At 50.2% G+C, this 17,489-nt stretch overlaps 11 protein-coding genes across 11 annotated transcripts; 6 read left to right on the top strand and 5 right to left on the bottom strand.

The window, feature by feature from the left end:
- Positions 1–409: 409 nt before the first annotated feature.
- Z519_08609 (uncharacterized protein) lies at positions 410–991 on the bottom strand (the record flags this gene model as incomplete). Its single annotated transcript, XM_016766337.1, has 1 exon — positions 410–991. The coding sequence occupies one exon, from the start codon at positions 989–991 to the stop codon at positions 410–412; it is 582 nt and encodes a 193-aa protein (XP_016617495.1).
- Positions 992–1,410: 419 nt separating this feature from the next.
- On the top strand, positions 1,411–1,956 carry Z519_08608 (uncharacterized protein; the record flags this gene model as incomplete). The annotated part of the gene is made up of 2 exons (XM_016766336.1): positions 1,411–1,600; positions 1,661–1,956. 2 exons carry the CDS (start codon positions 1,411–1,413, stop codon positions 1,954–1,956), a joined length of 486 nt encoding a protein of 161 aa, XP_016617494.1.
- Positions 1,957–2,569: 613 nt separating this feature from the next.
- Z519_08607 (uncharacterized protein) lies at positions 2,570–3,529 on the top strand (the record flags this gene model as incomplete). Its single annotated transcript, XM_016766335.1, has 1 exon — positions 2,570–3,529. One exon carries the CDS (start codon positions 2,570–2,572, stop codon positions 3,527–3,529), a length of 960 nt encoding a protein of 319 aa, XP_016617493.1.
- Positions 3,530–4,022: 493 nt separating this feature from the next.
- Z519_08606 (uncharacterized protein) lies at positions 4,023–5,920 on the bottom strand (the record flags this gene model as incomplete). The annotated part of the gene is made up of 5 exons (XM_016766334.1): positions 4,023–4,507; positions 4,555–5,127; positions 5,193–5,575; positions 5,645–5,708; positions 5,761–5,920. The coding sequence occupies 5 exons, from the start codon at positions 5,918–5,920 to the stop codon at positions 4,023–4,025; spliced, it is 1,665 nt and encodes a 554-aa protein (XP_016617492.1).
- A 1,064-nt stretch (positions 5,921–6,984) lies between these two features.
- On the bottom strand, positions 6,985–8,319 carry Z519_08605 (uncharacterized protein; the record flags this gene model as incomplete). Its single annotated transcript, XM_016766333.1, has 4 exons — positions 6,985–7,659; positions 7,713–7,793; positions 7,842–8,176; positions 8,229–8,319. The coding sequence occupies 4 exons, from the start codon at positions 8,317–8,319 to the stop codon at positions 6,985–6,987; spliced, it is 1,182 nt and encodes a 393-aa protein (XP_016617491.1).
- A 469-nt stretch (positions 8,320–8,788) lies between these two features.
- On the top strand, positions 8,789–11,307 carry Z519_08604 (acetoacetate-CoA ligase; the record flags this gene model as incomplete). The annotated part of the gene is made up of 9 exons (XM_016766332.1): positions 8,789–9,028; positions 9,092–9,706; positions 9,757–9,792; positions 9,844–9,924; positions 9,983–10,107; positions 10,154–10,224; positions 10,280–10,423; positions 10,491–10,794; positions 10,872–11,307. The coding sequence occupies 9 exons, from the start codon at positions 8,789–8,791 to the stop codon at positions 11,305–11,307; spliced, it is 2,052 nt and encodes a 683-aa protein (XP_016617490.1).
- A 469-nt stretch (positions 11,308–11,776) lies between these two features.
- Positions 11,777–13,378, top strand: Z519_08603 (uncharacterized protein; the record flags this gene model as incomplete). The annotated part of the gene is made up of 4 exons (XM_016766331.1): positions 11,777–11,927; positions 11,999–12,579; positions 12,672–13,009; positions 13,063–13,378. The coding sequence occupies 4 exons, from the start codon at positions 11,777–11,779 to the stop codon at positions 13,376–13,378; spliced, it is 1,386 nt and encodes a 461-aa protein (XP_016617489.1).
- A 454-nt stretch (positions 13,379–13,832) lies between these two features.
- Z519_08602 (uncharacterized protein) lies at positions 13,833–14,267 on the top strand (the record flags this gene model as incomplete). The annotated part of the gene is made up of 1 exon (XM_016766330.1): positions 13,833–14,267. One exon carries the CDS (start codon positions 13,833–13,835, stop codon positions 14,265–14,267), a length of 435 nt encoding a protein of 144 aa, XP_016617488.1.
- A 356-nt stretch (positions 14,268–14,623) lies between these two features.
- On the bottom strand, positions 14,624–15,385 carry Z519_08601 (uncharacterized protein; the record flags this gene model as incomplete). Its single annotated transcript, XM_016766329.1, has 1 exon — positions 14,624–15,385. The coding sequence occupies one exon, from the start codon at positions 15,383–15,385 to the stop codon at positions 14,624–14,626; it is 762 nt and encodes a 253-aa protein (XP_016617487.1).
- A 348-nt stretch (positions 15,386–15,733) lies between these two features.
- Z519_08600 (uncharacterized protein) lies at positions 15,734–16,537 on the top strand (the record flags this gene model as incomplete). The annotated part of the gene is made up of 3 exons (XM_016766328.1): positions 15,734–15,797; positions 15,846–16,134; positions 16,183–16,537. 3 exons carry the CDS (start codon positions 15,734–15,736, stop codon positions 16,535–16,537), a joined length of 708 nt encoding a protein of 235 aa, XP_016617486.1.
- Positions 16,538–16,694: 157 nt separating this feature from the next.
- Z519_08599 (uncharacterized protein) lies at positions 16,695–17,168 on the bottom strand (the record flags this gene model as incomplete). The annotated part of the gene is made up of 1 exon (XM_016766327.1): positions 16,695–17,168. The coding sequence occupies one exon, from the start codon at positions 17,166–17,168 to the stop codon at positions 16,695–16,697; it is 474 nt and encodes a 157-aa protein (XP_016617485.1).
- Between the last annotated feature and the right edge of the window lie 321 nt (positions 17,169–17,489).

Here is a 17,489-nt window from a genome sequence, read left to right as displayed (position 1 = left end):
TGCGAGAAAGATCGCAGGTCTCCCCAGTATAGCAAACCCGGTCTATTCACGGTGCCAGTCAATCATTTCTACATTGCTGCAGTCTCAGCAAGAATGGGGATACGGGAAATAGCACCATACATGGCACGTAGATGTCACCTATATCGCAATTTTAGATCAGTGGCAGAAGCGGGCGCTGACAACAAGTGCAATTCTGAATAGATTATCTCAGGCAGTGTATTTGGCTTCACGATGGCATTGAACAGTACATCAGACCTCAACCTTAGGCCCTCCTTCACTTCCACCTGGAGCAGGAAGTTTGCAGGCGCAAAGCCTTCTCTCCTTATATTCCCCAATAGACTAGACATCTCTGTTCGACCATTGAAGATCTTGTGGCCCGATTCTTGGGAAGAGATTGTCCAAAGCTTACTCAGGCAAATTCTGGGATGCCTCTGGGGCCGATTTCTTTCCTTTTCTTCAGCTCTGCCTCGCTCTCGCCGGCTGATAAGCGATCGATAAACTCTTCCGGGTCAAAGTCTACCCCAATCGGATTTTCGGCGAAGGCCGGGGACTTCATAAATTTTGTGGCCGAGTCGGCATCGTCAAAGTTGTCCACTTGCGTTTCGAGCATATTGCCATCCGGATCTTTGTAGTAGATCGAGGTGGTGGGGCCATGGTTCACCGGCCAGAATGGATTGATCGATCTCACCTTGCGTTGTCTGTAAGCCAGCAGCAGATCAGTCAACGACTCATAGGCAAAGGCGATGTGCTCAAGGCCGCAGGACTGGCGGTCTTTGTCTTTGGTGCCCGGAACTTGTATTAATGCAATGCGATGATGCTCGTCGTCGTAGGTCAAGAAAGCCAAAACTTCGTTTTCGTACATCGCTTCGGCACCCAGGAAGGTCTTGTAGAAATTGACCATCTCCTCGAGCTTGTTTGTACGTAAAACCACATGCGCCAGTTTCGCCGGTGGCAGGACCTTTGGTGTCGGTGCATCCCAATCGATGGTCATCGTGGCGTTAGATTCGAAGAAACGCGAATGAGGAGAACAAGCAGACAGGTGCCACCACTCTATTCCATGGCTTCTCCTGTGATGGATTATTAGGATTTTGGGACGCGCAATGGAGGGCCTTGCTCCGAAAGCTCGTGGCACATCAACAACATTCCCGTCCGGATGAAGGCCTTCTATTGCGATGTAACCAATCGGACCTGACATCTCTTCCCTCATGCTCCACAAAACTTTCTTATGCAAAAGCCGAATGACGAATCGGAAGAGTGAGAGCCAAGTGGGCAGACGTCCGCCGACACAGACTGGTTTAGTGTATTTGATCCTCCCAATCGCGCCACGGAGACTTTATTTTGCCAACTCTGAGAAACTGAAGCAGCCAGCAAAAAAAACAAACCGGTTGCTTTCCAGCCTTATACACAGAGATGGGTTACAACACAGAGGGGACCGAGTGGCCCGCTGACAATGTGACACCCTCAGTGAAGGCTCTCATTGACAGGTTTTTCAATCTGCTCGACAACACTGGATCCGATGTGGGCAACATATTAGCTGATGAAGTATTTGCCAAAGATGCAGTGGCACAGTTTGGAATGCACACTTTCGAAGGGTCCGAGCGTATGACCGCATTTCGGCCCATCAGGGTTGTATAGACAAAGGGCTGACACTTTGAGTCAGAGATTCGCAAAAGTCGCGACAACGCCTGGACATTGTTCACAGCACGCCAGCATCGAGTCCTCAGAGTGTATACTCATGACAAAGAAGGCACTGATTTGCTCTTCATCGGCCATGTTGCCATGGACCTCAAGAACGGCAAACATGTTGCTGGGGAGTTTACAGGCCGATTTACGATTGCCGACGCGAGTTCGCCTTCACCACAGCTGAAATCATACGCAATCTGGGCGGTGCGTTCGTTTCTCCCAAGCATTTTGCAAGAGTTGACTATTCGCAACAGGACTCTAGTCCACTCATAAAAGCACTTCAGGACAACTAGGAAATCACGTGTGTCGAAAGAGAATCGTGGCGAGTCTAGGAGACGGACTGTGTACACGTTGATCACGCACAAGTTATTACGGGATGATATTCTCTTAATAGAAGGCCGATACTCCGCATCTTTTAGCCAAAGCAATGTACGCCCGGTCATCCATTATCATAGTCCACATAGAAAGTAAATATACCACGACCAAGAAAGTTAAGCAAGCAATCAAGACTACTTGAGTGGCTGGTAAAAGTTGAAAACAACTTAGGCGTGCTAGTAAAGAAACTTGCCCCTCTCCAGATAGAGATCCTCAAGTTTCGAGTCGATTGAAATGTGCGATCGTGACCATGGTCCACTTTGGTGGGGGGTGGGGGTTGAGGGGGCGAACGTCACTCTTTACGTTCGGAAGAGAGTCATTTCCGAATTTTGCGATGAGAAATGGGGATGAGCAGTACTTTGAATGCGGATTTGGCTGGAAAGTCAGATCCAACATGTAGTCATTTATGTCATTATAACACCAAGATAAGCTGTTCTCAGCTTGGCATATACCGACTGCTTTCTCGACAAAGCGTGTCTGGTATTCGAGGCAGCAGGCCCGATTCTCGACAATGACGAACAAACGCCGGTCGTTGAAGCCAGGGGTGAGCGTCGCCACGGTGACACTCTTCGACGCCGAAACCGAAGACATTGATGTGGTGGCCATGCAATTTCATGTCTTACGTCTCGCAAAAGCCGGCATCAACAGCGTTACCATCGCTGGGTCGAACGGCGAAGGGGCGCATCTCACCTATAAGGAAAGGACGCTCTTGATCAGCGCCATCCGCGAGGTTCTGGACGGATCTGGCTTTCGAGAGTTGCCAACAATCGTCAATTGCTCAGCGCAATCTGTGCGAGAGGTGGTGGACCTGTGCCGCCAGGCTGACCAGGCTGGGGCGGACTATGCTTTGATCTTGCCACCCAGTTACTTTAGCGGGGCATACACTCGTCAATGCCTCTCAAACTTCTTCACCGATGTGGCGTCCGAGTCGCCGATTCCTGTGATACTGTACAACTATCCCCCGGTCGTGGGGGGCACCGATCTCGACTCCGACCTCATCATCGACCTTTCTAGCCATCCCAATATCGTTGGATGCAAATTCACTTGTGCGAACTTGGGCAAGATCAATCGTGTCGCCACCAAGGTAGATGCAACAACGTCGAAGCATAACGGATCGGGGTTTTATGCCATGGCTGGTCTCGCCGACTGTATCGTCCCAACGCTGGCGGCGGGTGGCACGGGGGTGATAGTTGGGCTAGGCAACGTTCTACCAAAATCATGTGTCAAAGTGTTCGACCTATACGAGGCTGGCAAGTTTGATGAGGCTCAGAAGCTGCAGCGACTACTCTCCGCAGCAGATTGGACTCTCGTGGCGGGAGGAGTCACTAGTGTAAAGAGTGTGCTGGAGTCATATTTCAACTATGGAGGACAGCCCCGACGCCCGCTGCCGAGGGCCGAGAAGGACGCGAAAGAGAGATGGGCCATTGCTCTTAAAGCTGCCGTTGAGTACGAAAACGGCATTCAGGTGTGAGAATAAGAAACCGCAACGAGTGGTCCGAAATGAGGTGGTGTGCCTGGACTACGTTAAACTTACTTCATAAGCGAACCATCCAATCCGCTTACTTTACGGGCGGCTCGCCTATAAAGTACGTTATGGTATACACAGGCAATCTACCGGTGGCAACTTGGTATATGTAAGACACAATCTCTTCAGAGATTTCAAGGATATTGAAGATACCATCAGGCTACACACCGCACGCCCTGTCTGCCGGTAGGAACGCATCATGGATGATAGTCGAACACCGATCAAGCCTTATGATTTACGGTCAAGTGAATTGGCTCAGATGGGAACGGCGATCACGCGCAGATCGGTTGATCGATGTGGTGATGCCACATGGTCGCTATTTGAAGGTTTTATAGCTCGGAACTACTCGACTCCAGATATGGAAAGCGAGAAACATTTGATGATCCCTATCCTTGACTTTCCGTCTTCAACAACCTTTTTGTTTTGGTCGTGGGCACACCTACTCCTTGGGGACAGAGTAGATGGGAAAGACAGTTCTTTCCGCGTTCGCATATTCCTGCAGGATCGTCTTCTCCCTCCTTTCGGATCGGACTTTAATCTCGCAAGGAAATGGGAGTGGTCCGATCGCCACGCCGTCGGCATAGCCTGTCTCGCTACTGGTGTCTACAGGATAAGGTCGGCCGTCGCTATCCAGCTGAGGAGTGATATCAAAAGCCCAGAGGCTCTTGGCAATCGTGGTGAAGAGAGCACGCTCAGCCAGGTGTATGCCTGGACACAGGCGGCGGCCGACACCGTAGCTGTAGTGATCTCGAGCCTCGTAATCCGCTAGGTGTGCATACTCGTCCGCAAGAGCAGGCTTGTCTAGGTAACGACCCGGGTCGAATACTTCTGGATTAGGGAACCTCTTCTCGTCTCTGTGGATCGCATAGATATTGACGATCAGGTCGCTCCCCTTTGGCAAAAAATGTCCATTGACCCAGGTGTCTGATGCTTGATTAGCGAAAGGACAGGTTGATGCAGCGGAGCTTTACCTTCTGTCAAAGCATGAGGAAATCCAACAGGGGCAATGGGTTTTAAACGCAGCGTCTCCTTCATAATAGCATTGACGATGGGTAGCTTCTCAAGGTCGGCGAGCGTGGGAGCTCGATCTTCGCCAATGACTCCGTCAATTTGTTTCTGTGCCTTCTTGGCCCATTCGGGATTGGCCAATATCAGGTTGAAAAAAGCATTCATAGCACTAGCAACCGTGTCGGAGCCTGCTTCCATTAAGAGACCGGCCATGAAAGCCTGCTGGTGGCGATTCCACTGGAGACTGTTCTGTTGCTCGATCACACGGTCTGCAAAACACTCCACGCGCCCTTGAGCCTCTCTACGCGCAATGACCAGGTCGAAATATCCCAAATAGAGGTCGTTGATCTCCTTCCGCGTTTGACTTACCTTGTCCCTCCAAAATCCAAGGAATCGTTGAGGAACCCAGCGTAGAAAAGGGAACAGGTCGACAGGCGGCAAACCACCGGGTTGTAGCAGTTCAGTCGTCTTTGCCAATACCTTTCCAATCTGCACCATGTGCCGCGTCTGCGCCGTTGGTGTTCGGATTCCATATCCTGGTAGCAATTTTTGTGAGCTTTGAAGACTGGCCACCACTAGGACTCCCACGCGGACAACGTACCAACGCTCATCATGAAGCTGTTGCCAAAACGCTTCGAGTGCTGGAGGAAGTTTTGAGGGTCCTCAAGGATATCCCTAAGCAGCTGTGTAGCTTCCGCGTCGATGAGTGGCATATGCGTATTTTCAACCATTGAGCTCATGAAATTTTGGTGAAGAAATTTGCGCGCGGTACGCCACCGTGGATTGTTAGGCTGCCATAGTAGCATCTCGTCGCCATCGTAAAGCAAGTTCTCTAGAATCTCCGCGGGTGGACGATTGCTCGTGATACTGTTCCTTTTATCCATTAAATCCTTCACGATTTGTCGATCGCTCAGAACGAAAGCTTTCCGGGAAGCAAATCGAAGCATATATATGCCGCCATATTGACGAGACCATTCTGTTAACCTTCATCGTAGCACTCGATATCAGTTCTCAAGAATGAAGACCCTGAAAGGGCGCGTAGTATCTGCTCACTTCAGGTAGCTTCTGACAGGTGGAATTTGATGAATATTACCAATTATAGGTAGACCAGGCGGGGCTGTCAATCGTCAGCAGCAAGATTATTGCCTTCGAAACAGGGTTAACACTACAGATTGGGTAGTATTTGCTGTTTCCATCTCTCAAAAGCCCACGGGCTAAAAGTAATATCAGTATAGCGACCGCGAGGCAGCCGACAACTTTGATGGCCAATTCCCTTGGATCGCGCTGTAGAAAAAGTAAATCGATCCAGTGCTCAATCGCCGACGGCATTTTGAAACATATGCTCCCATTCACATGTGCGAGGGCCGCTTCGAAGATAGAAAGACCGCTTGATCGAGACTCATTGTTGCTTGTCAACGGTTTTGATGCAAGAACAAAAGAGAGCGACCGGGTAATAGAAGGCAAAGGAACTTGTATTGATTGGTCCGGGATCCCGGGTCAAGCCGATCCAAAACGTCCGGGCAAGTAGGATGGCAGCGATATGAGATATTACATAAGCAAGGCTACGACATTGAAGCTAGTGCACACTCCTGGCTGAGTGCTGACCAGCAGTCGAGAGGCTGAGAGATATCAAGCGTGCTCTAATAGACAGCAATAGGACACCGACAGTTAGACACATGAGCGTCTGGAAATGTCCCGTAAGAGGCGTCGCGAAAAGAACAGAGGTTCTCTGAACATCTTTGTGGGTCAATATCGTTACCCCGAAGCTATGCCCGCATATTGGGCGTCGATATCTACATTTATTCTTGCAGGAACATCTCTCGTTGATCAAACGCAAGGATCCGGTCGACTACTGTTCCTATAGCATCCAGCCTTGATGCATCTCTCTCTACCGTCAGCTGTGAGCCATCAGCGCCTGAGTCACTGCTATGTCCTTGTGAATGCTTTCTTTCACGTCCGAGAAGGTTCTCTAATGTCGTCCATATCGCGGTGACAGTGGCTGCTGCGCCGGGGTGTCGCTCTGCTAAAGCCCGAAAACCGGTCACTATGCTGGACCGTTGATGCGCACCTAGCCGGGACATCTGATCCTTGGCGAGGGAGCTGTGGAACAAGCAAACTGCAACAGGAAAGTGTATCCATGCAACACTATAAAGTATCAGACAAGTCTCAAATTATTCGCGCCGAGGGGATGCACGCTTACATGGCGAGAGGTATGGCTTCAATCGAAATCTGTGTGAGCAGAGTATGAAATATTCCGCCCACTTTTGCTGCTGCTAGCTCGATTTTCTGGACCGACCTTGAGCGGAACGTAATTTCTTCTGGACAGTCGTGTGGATGAATGGAGACAAACGGTCGGTATAGCATTATAATCAACGATCTGAGCCGTCTCTGAATTAGTGACCTCGAACGACAATCAAAGGCGGATTCACGGACTGGATCATCACCTGCAGCGTTTTGACCGCCACCACATCAACTTGAGGGTCTCCACCGCGCAGCGTTAAGTTGCCATCGAGTTCGAATTGCAATTCTAGAACATCTAGTCGATGATTGATGTCAAGTACAGTTTCGATCCTTTTTGTTACAGAGCTGACATTCTCACGTCCCGTCCGCCATGTTCTTGAAAACATCGCCTCTCGCTGAAATTCGATGATAGACACAATCTGAATGCTCAAGTGACAGAGCCAGATGAAGGAACTCATCCTCAATTGTTTCGATCTTCGGTCCATGTATTGGGAACAAATGACTTCGCTGCCAAAATCAGCCATGCTCACCATTGGCCACGTGCGTTCGTGTGCAGTCGTGTGAAGCCGATGAGGCCTACGAAGGCCCATACCAATGATCCGATCCCTAACCAAGCAGCACCACCATATCACCTTGCGGCGAGAAGGCGGAGTTGCACTGTCGGACAGGGGGTCCCAGAGCCTGGCTTCTCGGGCATGGAAAAACGCCCGATCAAGCCAGAAGCTATTGACACATGCGTCGGAATTGTAGGGACTCCAAAAACTTAATAACAGACATACTGTGGTTCGAGTGACGTGGCTGACAGAATGATCGTGATTGTAAAGATGCTGTTCCCTTGCACGTTAGCGTAGAATCGTTCATTAAGGCTTTACCCTCGAACCTTGACATTCTCAAGGAGAGCGGTCTGGCCCTCCAACACCGTTGAGAACGGCATCTGTCTTAACTGGAACTCCGTAGCATGCTAATGACACAGTCAAATACAATACCCGAGCGGTCAGTACTGGCTTACCGCGATGGCTGTGAACATCATAGCCTGGAGCTGTATCATTTCAATTCTGGCCGACAAATCACCCTGTTGGTGCAATGTGTATCGTATGGCAAAGTCACTCTCGTCAATGACCGGACACAGATGATGCACATGGCGAAAATACAATGAAACTAGAACGTTCTCCTCGTGTCGAGGCAAAATAGCTGTCCCGATTCCTCCTAGGCGAGCTTCGTCGGCTGCGAGGTTTCTTGGGCTGGGAGCTACAGGGGCATGGAACTCTAACAGCTCTGCACAATAGGAATCGTGGTTCTTTCTGTCGTTTGTCGTCGATGACAAGAAGGTAGACATATCTACACCTATCGGTCTCTCAGCGTGACGGCTGCGCGGCGCTTTTGCAATTCCATTTACCTGGTTGAGACAATATGATGTCGGCGGCAGCACTCCCATCCGGGCTCTCGAATCCGTCGTGGCAATGCTCCGGCTGTGGCTGGTCCAGCATGGAGTTTGGGGAAAAAATGGGCAGTGCTGGAGCATTTGACCTTTGGATATTCTCAAGGGAGATCAGCCTGACCCTCTCCACACATGAAAGGAGTGCAAAGGCATACCATCTTCATCCAATTCTGATCTTTCCTCCCTTACAATTCCACTTTGAGTGGGGAGCGTGCAAACCACACTTCTTTGAGACGATTTTGAGAACTTTTCGAGCACTCTTGAAAAGCTAATGGTGATGTACGTGATCCACAGCACAATTTTTCTATTGCGGCGGTAGGTCGCCAGAGAAACGAAGGCTGAGTGGCCGGTTTCGTGGGGCTGCCTACCGATTTCAGTTGTTCAAGCCCGGAACACTCACCGTTCGGCCCGGCTCCTACAGCGTCAAAAGGGAAGACTTAAAGATCTAGGTCCCGGCAACCAACACCTGCAGGTGAGACTTAGAGCGCTCTCTCAACAACGGAATTCCCTTGCCGGTCATGGCCGTCCCAACTTCACATCTGCCACGAACTCTCTGGATCCCTCCGGACAAAGAAGCAACCAATCTTGACAAATTTCGACACTGGGTGAATGCGAAACACAAATTGGCCTTGAAGGATTACAATGAGCTTCATCAGTGGTCCACAAGCCGAGAGTCGGCCGAGAACTTCTGGATTGACCTCTTCGAATTCGAGAAGCTCAACCCAAGAGTCGTCCCGGAACGGGCTTTCGCCAGCAAGGTAAGGCCACAGATAATTGTTTCAGCCGCCCATCGTCGAGGTTGCTGATCAAGGTTTATTTAGGGTCTATCTATGTTTCCACCTCCTCAGTTCTTTCCAGATATCACCTTGAATTTCGCCGAACACATTTTCCAGAACAGAGCACCAGGACAAGTTGCCCTCTATGCTTGTAGCGAAGGTCTGGCTGAGATCACTGAGATTGATTGGGATGATCTGTATACCCGCACAAAGACCTTCGCAGATGCTTTGCGCAACAGCGGTTTGAAGAAGGGCGACCGAGTGGCTGCTGTAATCTCGAATTGTGTGGAGGCAATCGTGGCCTGTCTGGCCGTTCTTTCGATCGGTGCCATTTTCTCAACATCATCTCCCGACATGGGCGTCTCCGGCATCATGGAACGTCTAGTACAGATCGAGCCCAGATTCACCATCATTGAGAGCTCGGTACGATACAATGGGAAGACTCGTACATTGATGGACAAGGCTGAAGCATGCCTCGATGGTCTACGTCAAATTGCTGGCTTCCAGGAGATGATTTTGATCCGGAGACAAGGATTCTCGTCACCACCATCCTCTACGGTGACTTGGGAACAGTTCAACGCTCGCGCGACGGGGCGAGACTTGATTTATGAGCAAGTCCCTTTCAATCACCCCGGCTTTATCGTCTACTCGTCAGGAACTGTGAGCGGGATGTCATTCATTTCTGACGGTGACGAGCTAATATGTAATAGACGGGCACACCAAAATGCATTGTTCATAGTGCAGCGGTCAGTACACCCAAACCCGATTGCTTTACTGTCAATTGAGACCAGATTTAGGGCGTTTTGATGAAGATCAAAAAGGACTATATGTTAAATCTTGATGTTCGTCAAGGAGACACAATCTATCAGTATACCACGGTATGGGTTCATATGATCCCGTAAAGATATGACGCATCAGCACTAATCACCGCCTCAGACGGGTTGGGTGATGTGGTTGATGGTTCTATGCGGCTTATCATACGGTGGCAAGACTGTCCTCTACGACGGATCTCCGTTAATTCCCGACATTATGGTGACATTGCGAATGGTCGAGAAGCTAAAGTCGGTATTTTTGGTCCTCTCGAGATTGTTTGGCTGACATTCCAAGGATAACATTGTTTGGCACTTCCGCGAGATTCTTATCAGACCTCATGCTGTCCGGGATAAAGCCTCGTAGGTGTGGCAAGCCACTCAAGGTTTTCGTTGACACTGATCTGTTTACTCTCAGGAGAAGTAGTCGATCTTTCATCACTACGCACCGTTTCATCTACAGGTTCAGTTCTACAGCCGGATGTATGTGAATGGTTTCACGATCGCGGGTTCCCCTCTAAAGTTCATCTCGTATCTGGGAGTGGTGGAACAGATCTAGCTGGCTCCTGTGAGTATTTATCTTATTGTTCATACGATATACTCGATGGATAGTTAATCTGGAAGCTTTCTACCAGTGGTAAACGGGGATCCAACGTCTCCTGAATACGCAGGCGAGATACAGAGGCCGGCTCTTGGGATGGCGATCGATATTCTCGACTCGGAGAGCGACAAACCAATTTCGGTGGCTCAGAAGGGACAACCCGGTGAGCTTGTGTGTCGTATGCCATTCCCGAGTCAGCCTGTCAAATTCTGGGGCAGTGACGGCAATAAACGTTATGAGGACTCATATTTCTCACGTTACGGCCGAGGGATTTGGCACCAAGGAGACTTTGTATCTATGTCCCCAATCACAGGTGGATTCACCATGTTGGGCAGGTCGTGAGTGCCACCTTTCTCTTCGTTATTCCTCTTATCTCGTTCCTTGCGGACACTATACTAACAAAATATCTACCCAGAGATGGTGTTCTAAACCCTTCGGGGGTTCGATTTGGTTCTGCAGAGATCTATAACGCTATATCTGGCATTCCCGAGTTCGAAGAGACGATCTGTGTTGGTCAACGTCGGCCTGCTGATCACGACGAGACCGTGTTGCTATTTGTCAAGATGAAAAAAGGGCAAGCACTAACCAGGGCCCTCATTGCCAAAACAAAGAGTCGGATTCAAGCTGCATTGACACCGCGTCATGTGCCCAAGCATATCTTTGAAGTGCCGGAAATACCATATACCGTCAATGGAAAGAAGATCGAGTTAGTGGTGAAGCAGATCGTCTCGGGACGCAAGGTCATTCCTTCCGGGGCGGTCGCAAATCCTGGCTGTCTCAAATTCTACGAGAAATTCGTGGACCTCAAGGCGCTCACAAAATCCGAGAGACTTTCAAGCGCAAAGATATAGGAGAAGGGGAGTGCACATACTACTATAGACCTACGCCCGCCATTTCGATCATCGGTTCTATAGAGGAGCCTTTTGCTTTGATCGGGTTGACCTCTGCTTCACACATCCTACGCCATCATACAATCGTAGTAGTGAGCCTGGATGCATCTCACCACAGACAATCCGTCGCTTACCGGGGGAGTCTGCTTTGTAGCGAACTTCAATTGGCTGATACTCCGAAATCAGGTCCCGGTTAAATGTCTCCGGAATCTGTTTTTCGAAGAAGCTCGGCACCGGAGCAGGGCCCGGAGCTTCCAACCGTTGTATCTGTACTTCTCTCTAGTGTCGTTCAAGATGGAGATATTATGCGTGGTATCTGGAATTTGGTCCTACATGAAGACCAAATCAATCAAACCAAAAGCTGCGGAAGACGTCACGTTTCCTCATCCTCAATCGAAACGACGTAACAGTTGTCTCGAAATAGACCATCATGGGTCTGAGTTGTGACAGTCAATCAGTTCCTCGAGGGCGACTTTTGGTTATTGGAGCGGGATATGCTGGTCTGGCTACTGCAATTGAACTTGTTCAGGCAGGTTTTGAAGTCGAGGTAGTCGAAGCCGTATCTCAACTCTCCACCCAGGGTGCGAATTTTCTCCCCTGCTCAAGCCATCTATAAATGCCCGCTACTGTTACTGACGCCAGTGATCGCCAGGCGATATGATACAAATTGGATCAAATGCTACCCGGGTGATGGCGCGGTGGGGCAATGTTGTGAAAGAGATTCAAGCAATCTCAGCACAACCTCCGACAATGACCCTGTTCGACAAAGATGGCGTAGAATTGCTGACCGCTCCTCTACCAAGTGAGTTTGATGGCTATCCCGTTCTGTTCTCCAACAGAGGATATATCCAAAAGAGTGTATTTGAGTATGCTCAATCCATCGGCGTCAAGTTTCGTTTCGGCTCTCGAGTCAAATCATACTTCGAAGACGACACTGGTGCTGGGATCATAGTAGGAGATGAACGCATCCGAGCGGACGCAATCATTGCTTGCGACGGCATTCACAGTGCAGCTAGGAAGTACCTGACCGGCGCGCAACAGCTGGCGCGCCCCAGCGGTTTCGCTGTGTATCGATCATGGTTTTCACTCGATCGTCTGGCAAACCACCCTCTGACGAAGCGGTTCACGGAATCGAAGGTTGATCAATTCTACGTCTGGATTGGCACTGACATTCACGTTATTCTTTTCACCACCATTGCTGTAAGGGGCGCTGTGGTCTTCGTTACACATCATGTAAGTTCAGCCCTCCTCGATGGCTTTCTTCGTACGCCAGCGTTATCGCTGCGGGGATACTGATAACATACTACTTTTACTAACAACCTAAGGACACTTATGAGATGGAAGAGTCTTGGACCTTCCCCGGAGATCGGCAGGATATGCTAAAAGTAACCGAGGGTTGGGATCCGATCATTGCTGCCGTTATTGGTGCCATACCACAGGAGAATATCATTGACTGGAAATTACTGTGGCGTGATCCTATCAAGAAATGGGTTTCGTCCAAAGGTCGCATTGCAATAGCAGGAGATGCGGCTCATCCCCATCTTCCCACCTCGGGATCCGGCGCTGCGCAAGCAATTGAGGATGCCGGAACGCTTGGTGCTCTACTGGATAAACTCGGTCAAGATCGGATACCCCTGGCTTTCCAGGTTTTTGAACGAATAAGGTCGGCCCTGCACAACCTAGTTCTATCTATTTATACGTCTAACCACTCTACAGATATGAACGGACCAGTCTCACACAGCGAATGGGCTGGGAGACGCGACATCGATGGCACCAGACCGATTGGGATGCTGTCAAGGCAAATCCAGATTACCTAAAGATGCCGCAGCCTATGTGGTTGTATGCGCATGACGCCAGACAATATGCCTATGACCAGTGCGATGCAGCGGTCGAAAGCTTGGAGAAGGGCAAAGACTTCAACTCCACGAACTTGCCAGAGGGTTATACGCACGAGGACTGGACAGTGGAAATGATGCTTGCCTTGGAGAAAAATCAGGTTCAAGAACACTTTTACAAGGTTGCAAACCGATAGCTACCTGAAGTTGTTGACTCTCCCCTACCGTTTGTTTGTGCGAGTACTTAGGCACTGTTCCGGGGGGAGAGGGGAGGAACAAGATAGCATGAAACTCTAGGGGTCTCCCGGCGGCCAGACAGAAACACTGGTAGAGTCTAGCGTCGCCCCATATCCTCCCCCACTCGGGGGAAAGCCCTGTGGCCGCCTGTAGAGTTTCTTCACTTGGTCGTTGAGCTCGGGTACCACGCTAAGAGCATGCGGGCGGCCGATTCCATTAAATCGGAAGGAGTCGATGGAAATGCATGCCTCGTAGGTTGCGGTTATTCAAATGAAGGTCCCCATCGTTCCCATGAACTATCTCGCCTTACCAGTGAACGACCAACGAACCAAGCAAACATTCTAACAACCAAACGATTTTTCACTCTCACTTCATTTTCCCGCTGAGCGACATTTAGCAATTTGAGGCAGCAATATGACCACACAGAGGACCAAGATACATGAGGAACGGGTCGTCTGGGATTTCCCTATTGAAGCAGTCTGGAGCTTGGTCTCTAGCTTTGGGGCGATACAGGCTTGGATGCCCTCAATAACGTATTGCGCCGTTGACGGGCACGGGGTTGGCGCTACTCGAACAGTCATAGGACTAGCAGGGGAAGTGAAAGAGACTCTGGAAGTTCTGGACGATAAGGAGCATTTTATCTCCTATCGCATCAACGACCCTGTTCCTTTACCTGCCAAGGGCGGATTCGGGAGCTGGAAACTGGAAAGCAAGGGGGAAAACAAGACTTCGATAGCTTGGACAGCAGATGCTGAGGAGGTGGCGGTGGAGGCCATTCCTGAACTTCAAAAGGTTTACGAGCCCTTTATGAAAGACTGTTTAGCCGGGCTGAAAAAAGCACTGTCATAACCGCCCTGGATGTTTCTGATGGATGCGAGAAGCTATATTTTCAACAATCCTTGTTCGCTTAAATAGTAATTGTCCTTATATTTGGGACATTTTATGAGCCAGGCTCAACTTCCATGTTTTGAAATGGTTGGGGACGCGCTTGTGGAATCTTGTACTCTCCTTAGCTAACATTGGCTATCAAATCTAGTCGACGAAGGTTCTACCCAGGTCACGCCAAAAGAAGCATGTAAAGACAAAATCCCGGAGATGCTGAATGCCTCGTTTCATTGACAAGAGATTCCGGACTAAAAGATTACCCCGTCTGTCCCCTCAGGTTATCTGTCATTGCATCCATTCACTGATCTCCCCAAGCCACATCATTCCGGGTCTGGAGGAACTATCGACAATGAAGCGATCAGTCCTCCATCAACCTGCAGATTCGTGCCGGAGACCTGTCTGGCATCGTCTGATAGCATGAAACAGATAGCATCAGCCAGGTCTTGAGGCTGGCCACATCTCCTGCTCGGGGTGATAGATGCAATCCATTTCCGATCCAATCGTTGGTCGAGTAGAGGGGTGTCCACATAGCCTGGACTGATGGCGTTGACACGGATATTGTCAGGCCCATATTCTGCAGCGGCGACATTGGTGAGCGAGATCACAGCCGTCTTGCTGGCAGAGTAAACCCCGAGACCAGGTGTTGGACGCATCCCAGAAATGCTGGCAATATTGACGATGGCGCCACCCCCACGCCGCTTCAACGCTGCAAGCTCGTAGACCAGGCAGTACGTTATACCACAGGTATTGACCCTGTACACGTTTTCGATGCTTTTTGGGTCCATCTCCAAGATCTTGCCGAGCGGCCCCTGAATCGCAGCGGCATTTACAGCGAGATCGAGTCCACCAAATGTTTCTTCTGCGAACGCAACGGCAGACTCGACGCTCTTCGCGTCTCCTTGATCAACCTCGATGGCCACGGCTCGTGATCCGATGGCTGCTGCCGATTTCTTGGCCAGATCGATGTTGATATCGCCGATCACCACTCTTGCTCCATCTCTCACCAGAGTCTGAGACACTGCCAGGCCGATGCCAGAGGCACCACCAGTGACGAAGGCTACCTTGTCTTGAAACCTTGACATTGTCAGAGAGCCTTCCTGTATGTCGAACTTTCAAGACGCAGAACGTCTAAAGAATCATACTTGATGTCAGGGGCTCATCAAATCCGGCTTGTTACCTTCCCGCTTTAGCCCGCTAGGTTCGGGAGCCAAACCGAACCATCAAACCCTGGGAAATTTATCCTTTTCGGAACATCTGATTCCATTTGTGATCTTCCGACGGGTCTGCAAACTACGCAGCACCTACGCAGCACTCTTCGTTCTCACCCGACTGTGAACTCCCAGGTGCATGTCTTCGTGACCAATAGGTCACCCGCGATATTAGAAACTGCAATCAAAATTATCTTTGGCACTTGCCCACCCAGGATCGAGATGAGTCAGCAACACTGGCGGCCAGACGGCTCCCTGCAAGGACGAACGGCTATCGTCACGGGGTGTGCAGGCTCTTTCGGCTGAATCATCTGTCACACCTTAGAGCGCGAAGGCGCTTCCGTGGTCGTTGTCGACGTGGGCACTGCGTACTCGGGCTATGGAGCTTCAGAAGGGCCTGCCACGGAATCAGCGAGTGAAATATGTGCCCTAGGGTACAAGGCGGTGCCAGACACTCATAGCGTTGTTGACGCACAAAAGATAGTCGACATCGCTCTCAGCTCCCTTGGCAGAGTCGACATTCTGATCAACGGTGCCGGTATCAATAGATATGGGAAGCTCGAAAACTATTCAACCGCGGACCTGAAAGAGATCCTCGAGACGAATACGCTGGGATCACTGCCGTTATGCCTCGCTCTGTGGCCAAGGTTTCTATCTTAGGGCTATGGAAGAGTTGTCAACATCGCATCAAGCTCTGTCCTCGGCACGGTAGACTATACGCCCTACATCACGTCGAAAGCCGGCCTCGTCGGTCTGACCAAGGCGCTTGCTGCAGAATTTGACTACAGCATGAACATCAAGATCAATGCTGTTGCACCTATTTCAGCTTCACGCATGACCGCTCCGGCTCTCACTGATGAGAGAACCATCAAGAACTTCGAGCTTGCTCGGCCTCCAGCTAGGAATGCGGCTATCATCCTGGCTCTGGCTATTGATGCGAGCACCTTCAACGGTGAATTTTTCAGCACAGGAGGATACAAGGTCCATCGAATCGTTTTCGGTATGCTCCCGGGCTACAAGGGGTAGAGTCGTCTCAGGCCATTATAGACAAGTAGGAGCAGATGATGAATGGGGCGGACAGAGTCGTTGAGCAGCGATCCACAGTGGTGGCGCTGACATGGCTTAATGACAAGGCTTCTTTGGCTTCGCGAGCGAAGCAATTAAAAATCAGAACATTGCTGTCCTAGCGCAGACCTTGAGCGACCTCCGCCTCGTCGACCCAGCGCATGGCCTCTTTTGCGAAGAGTGTATCAAGATAAAACCTTGCCGCTGATATTTTGCCGTCTTCAATTTCAAACAACCAATGATACCTGTTGCAGTACGAATTGCCATTAATTTCCATCTGCGAGCTGGCTTCCAAGGCTAGCCGGTCTTCGTCCGCTGTGATTCCCTCCACTGTGACCTTCACGTCCCCCACTCGAGATTCCTTGAAGACCCAGTCCCTGAAAGCGGCTTTGTCGAGGGTGCCTGCCAGACGGGGGAACATGTCCTTCTGCGCAATTGTGGTGAAGGTTGCATTATCGTGAAATAAGGCAAAGAAGGGATCGACGTCTCCGCCCTTGGGTACCGACCATTTCTCGCATATCTCATAAGCAAGCTTCTTGTTGGCATCGATCCGGGCAAGCCGAGCGTTGTCGCTCTGTCCCAGACTTCCCATGGTGATCGAAGTCAAATGAGAAAAAAGGCCTAATGTTCCGTGAAGAAATTAGGTATGGGACGCGCGCACTTTTTGCAATTGCGTACTTAAGGATTCGACAATTGTGCTGAATAATATAGGCTCTCTGTGGTGTTGAGGATGCTTCTCGGACATCATAGCCAATTCTAGATGAAATCTGTGGAATCTGGCTAACCTAGGTCGGCCGGAAGCTAACCCTTCTAGTTCGGAATGTGGGGACAAACATGCCCCGAAGGTGTGTCGTCCGTTGGTGAAATGACAGCTGGGGTTAGTGGTATTGAATCGTACCGCGTACTCGCAGTT

Source organism: Cladophialophora bantiana (assembly GCF_000835475.1).
Source record: "Cladophialophora bantiana CBS 173.52 unplaced genomic scaffold supercont1.13, whole genome shotgun sequence".
NCBI lineage: Eukaryota > Fungi > Ascomycota > Eurotiomycetes > Chaetothyriales > Herpotrichiellaceae > Cladophialophora > Cladophialophora bantiana.
Note: the sequence above shows the minus strand (reverse complement) of the source record. Positions and strands in the feature narration are given on the sequence as shown.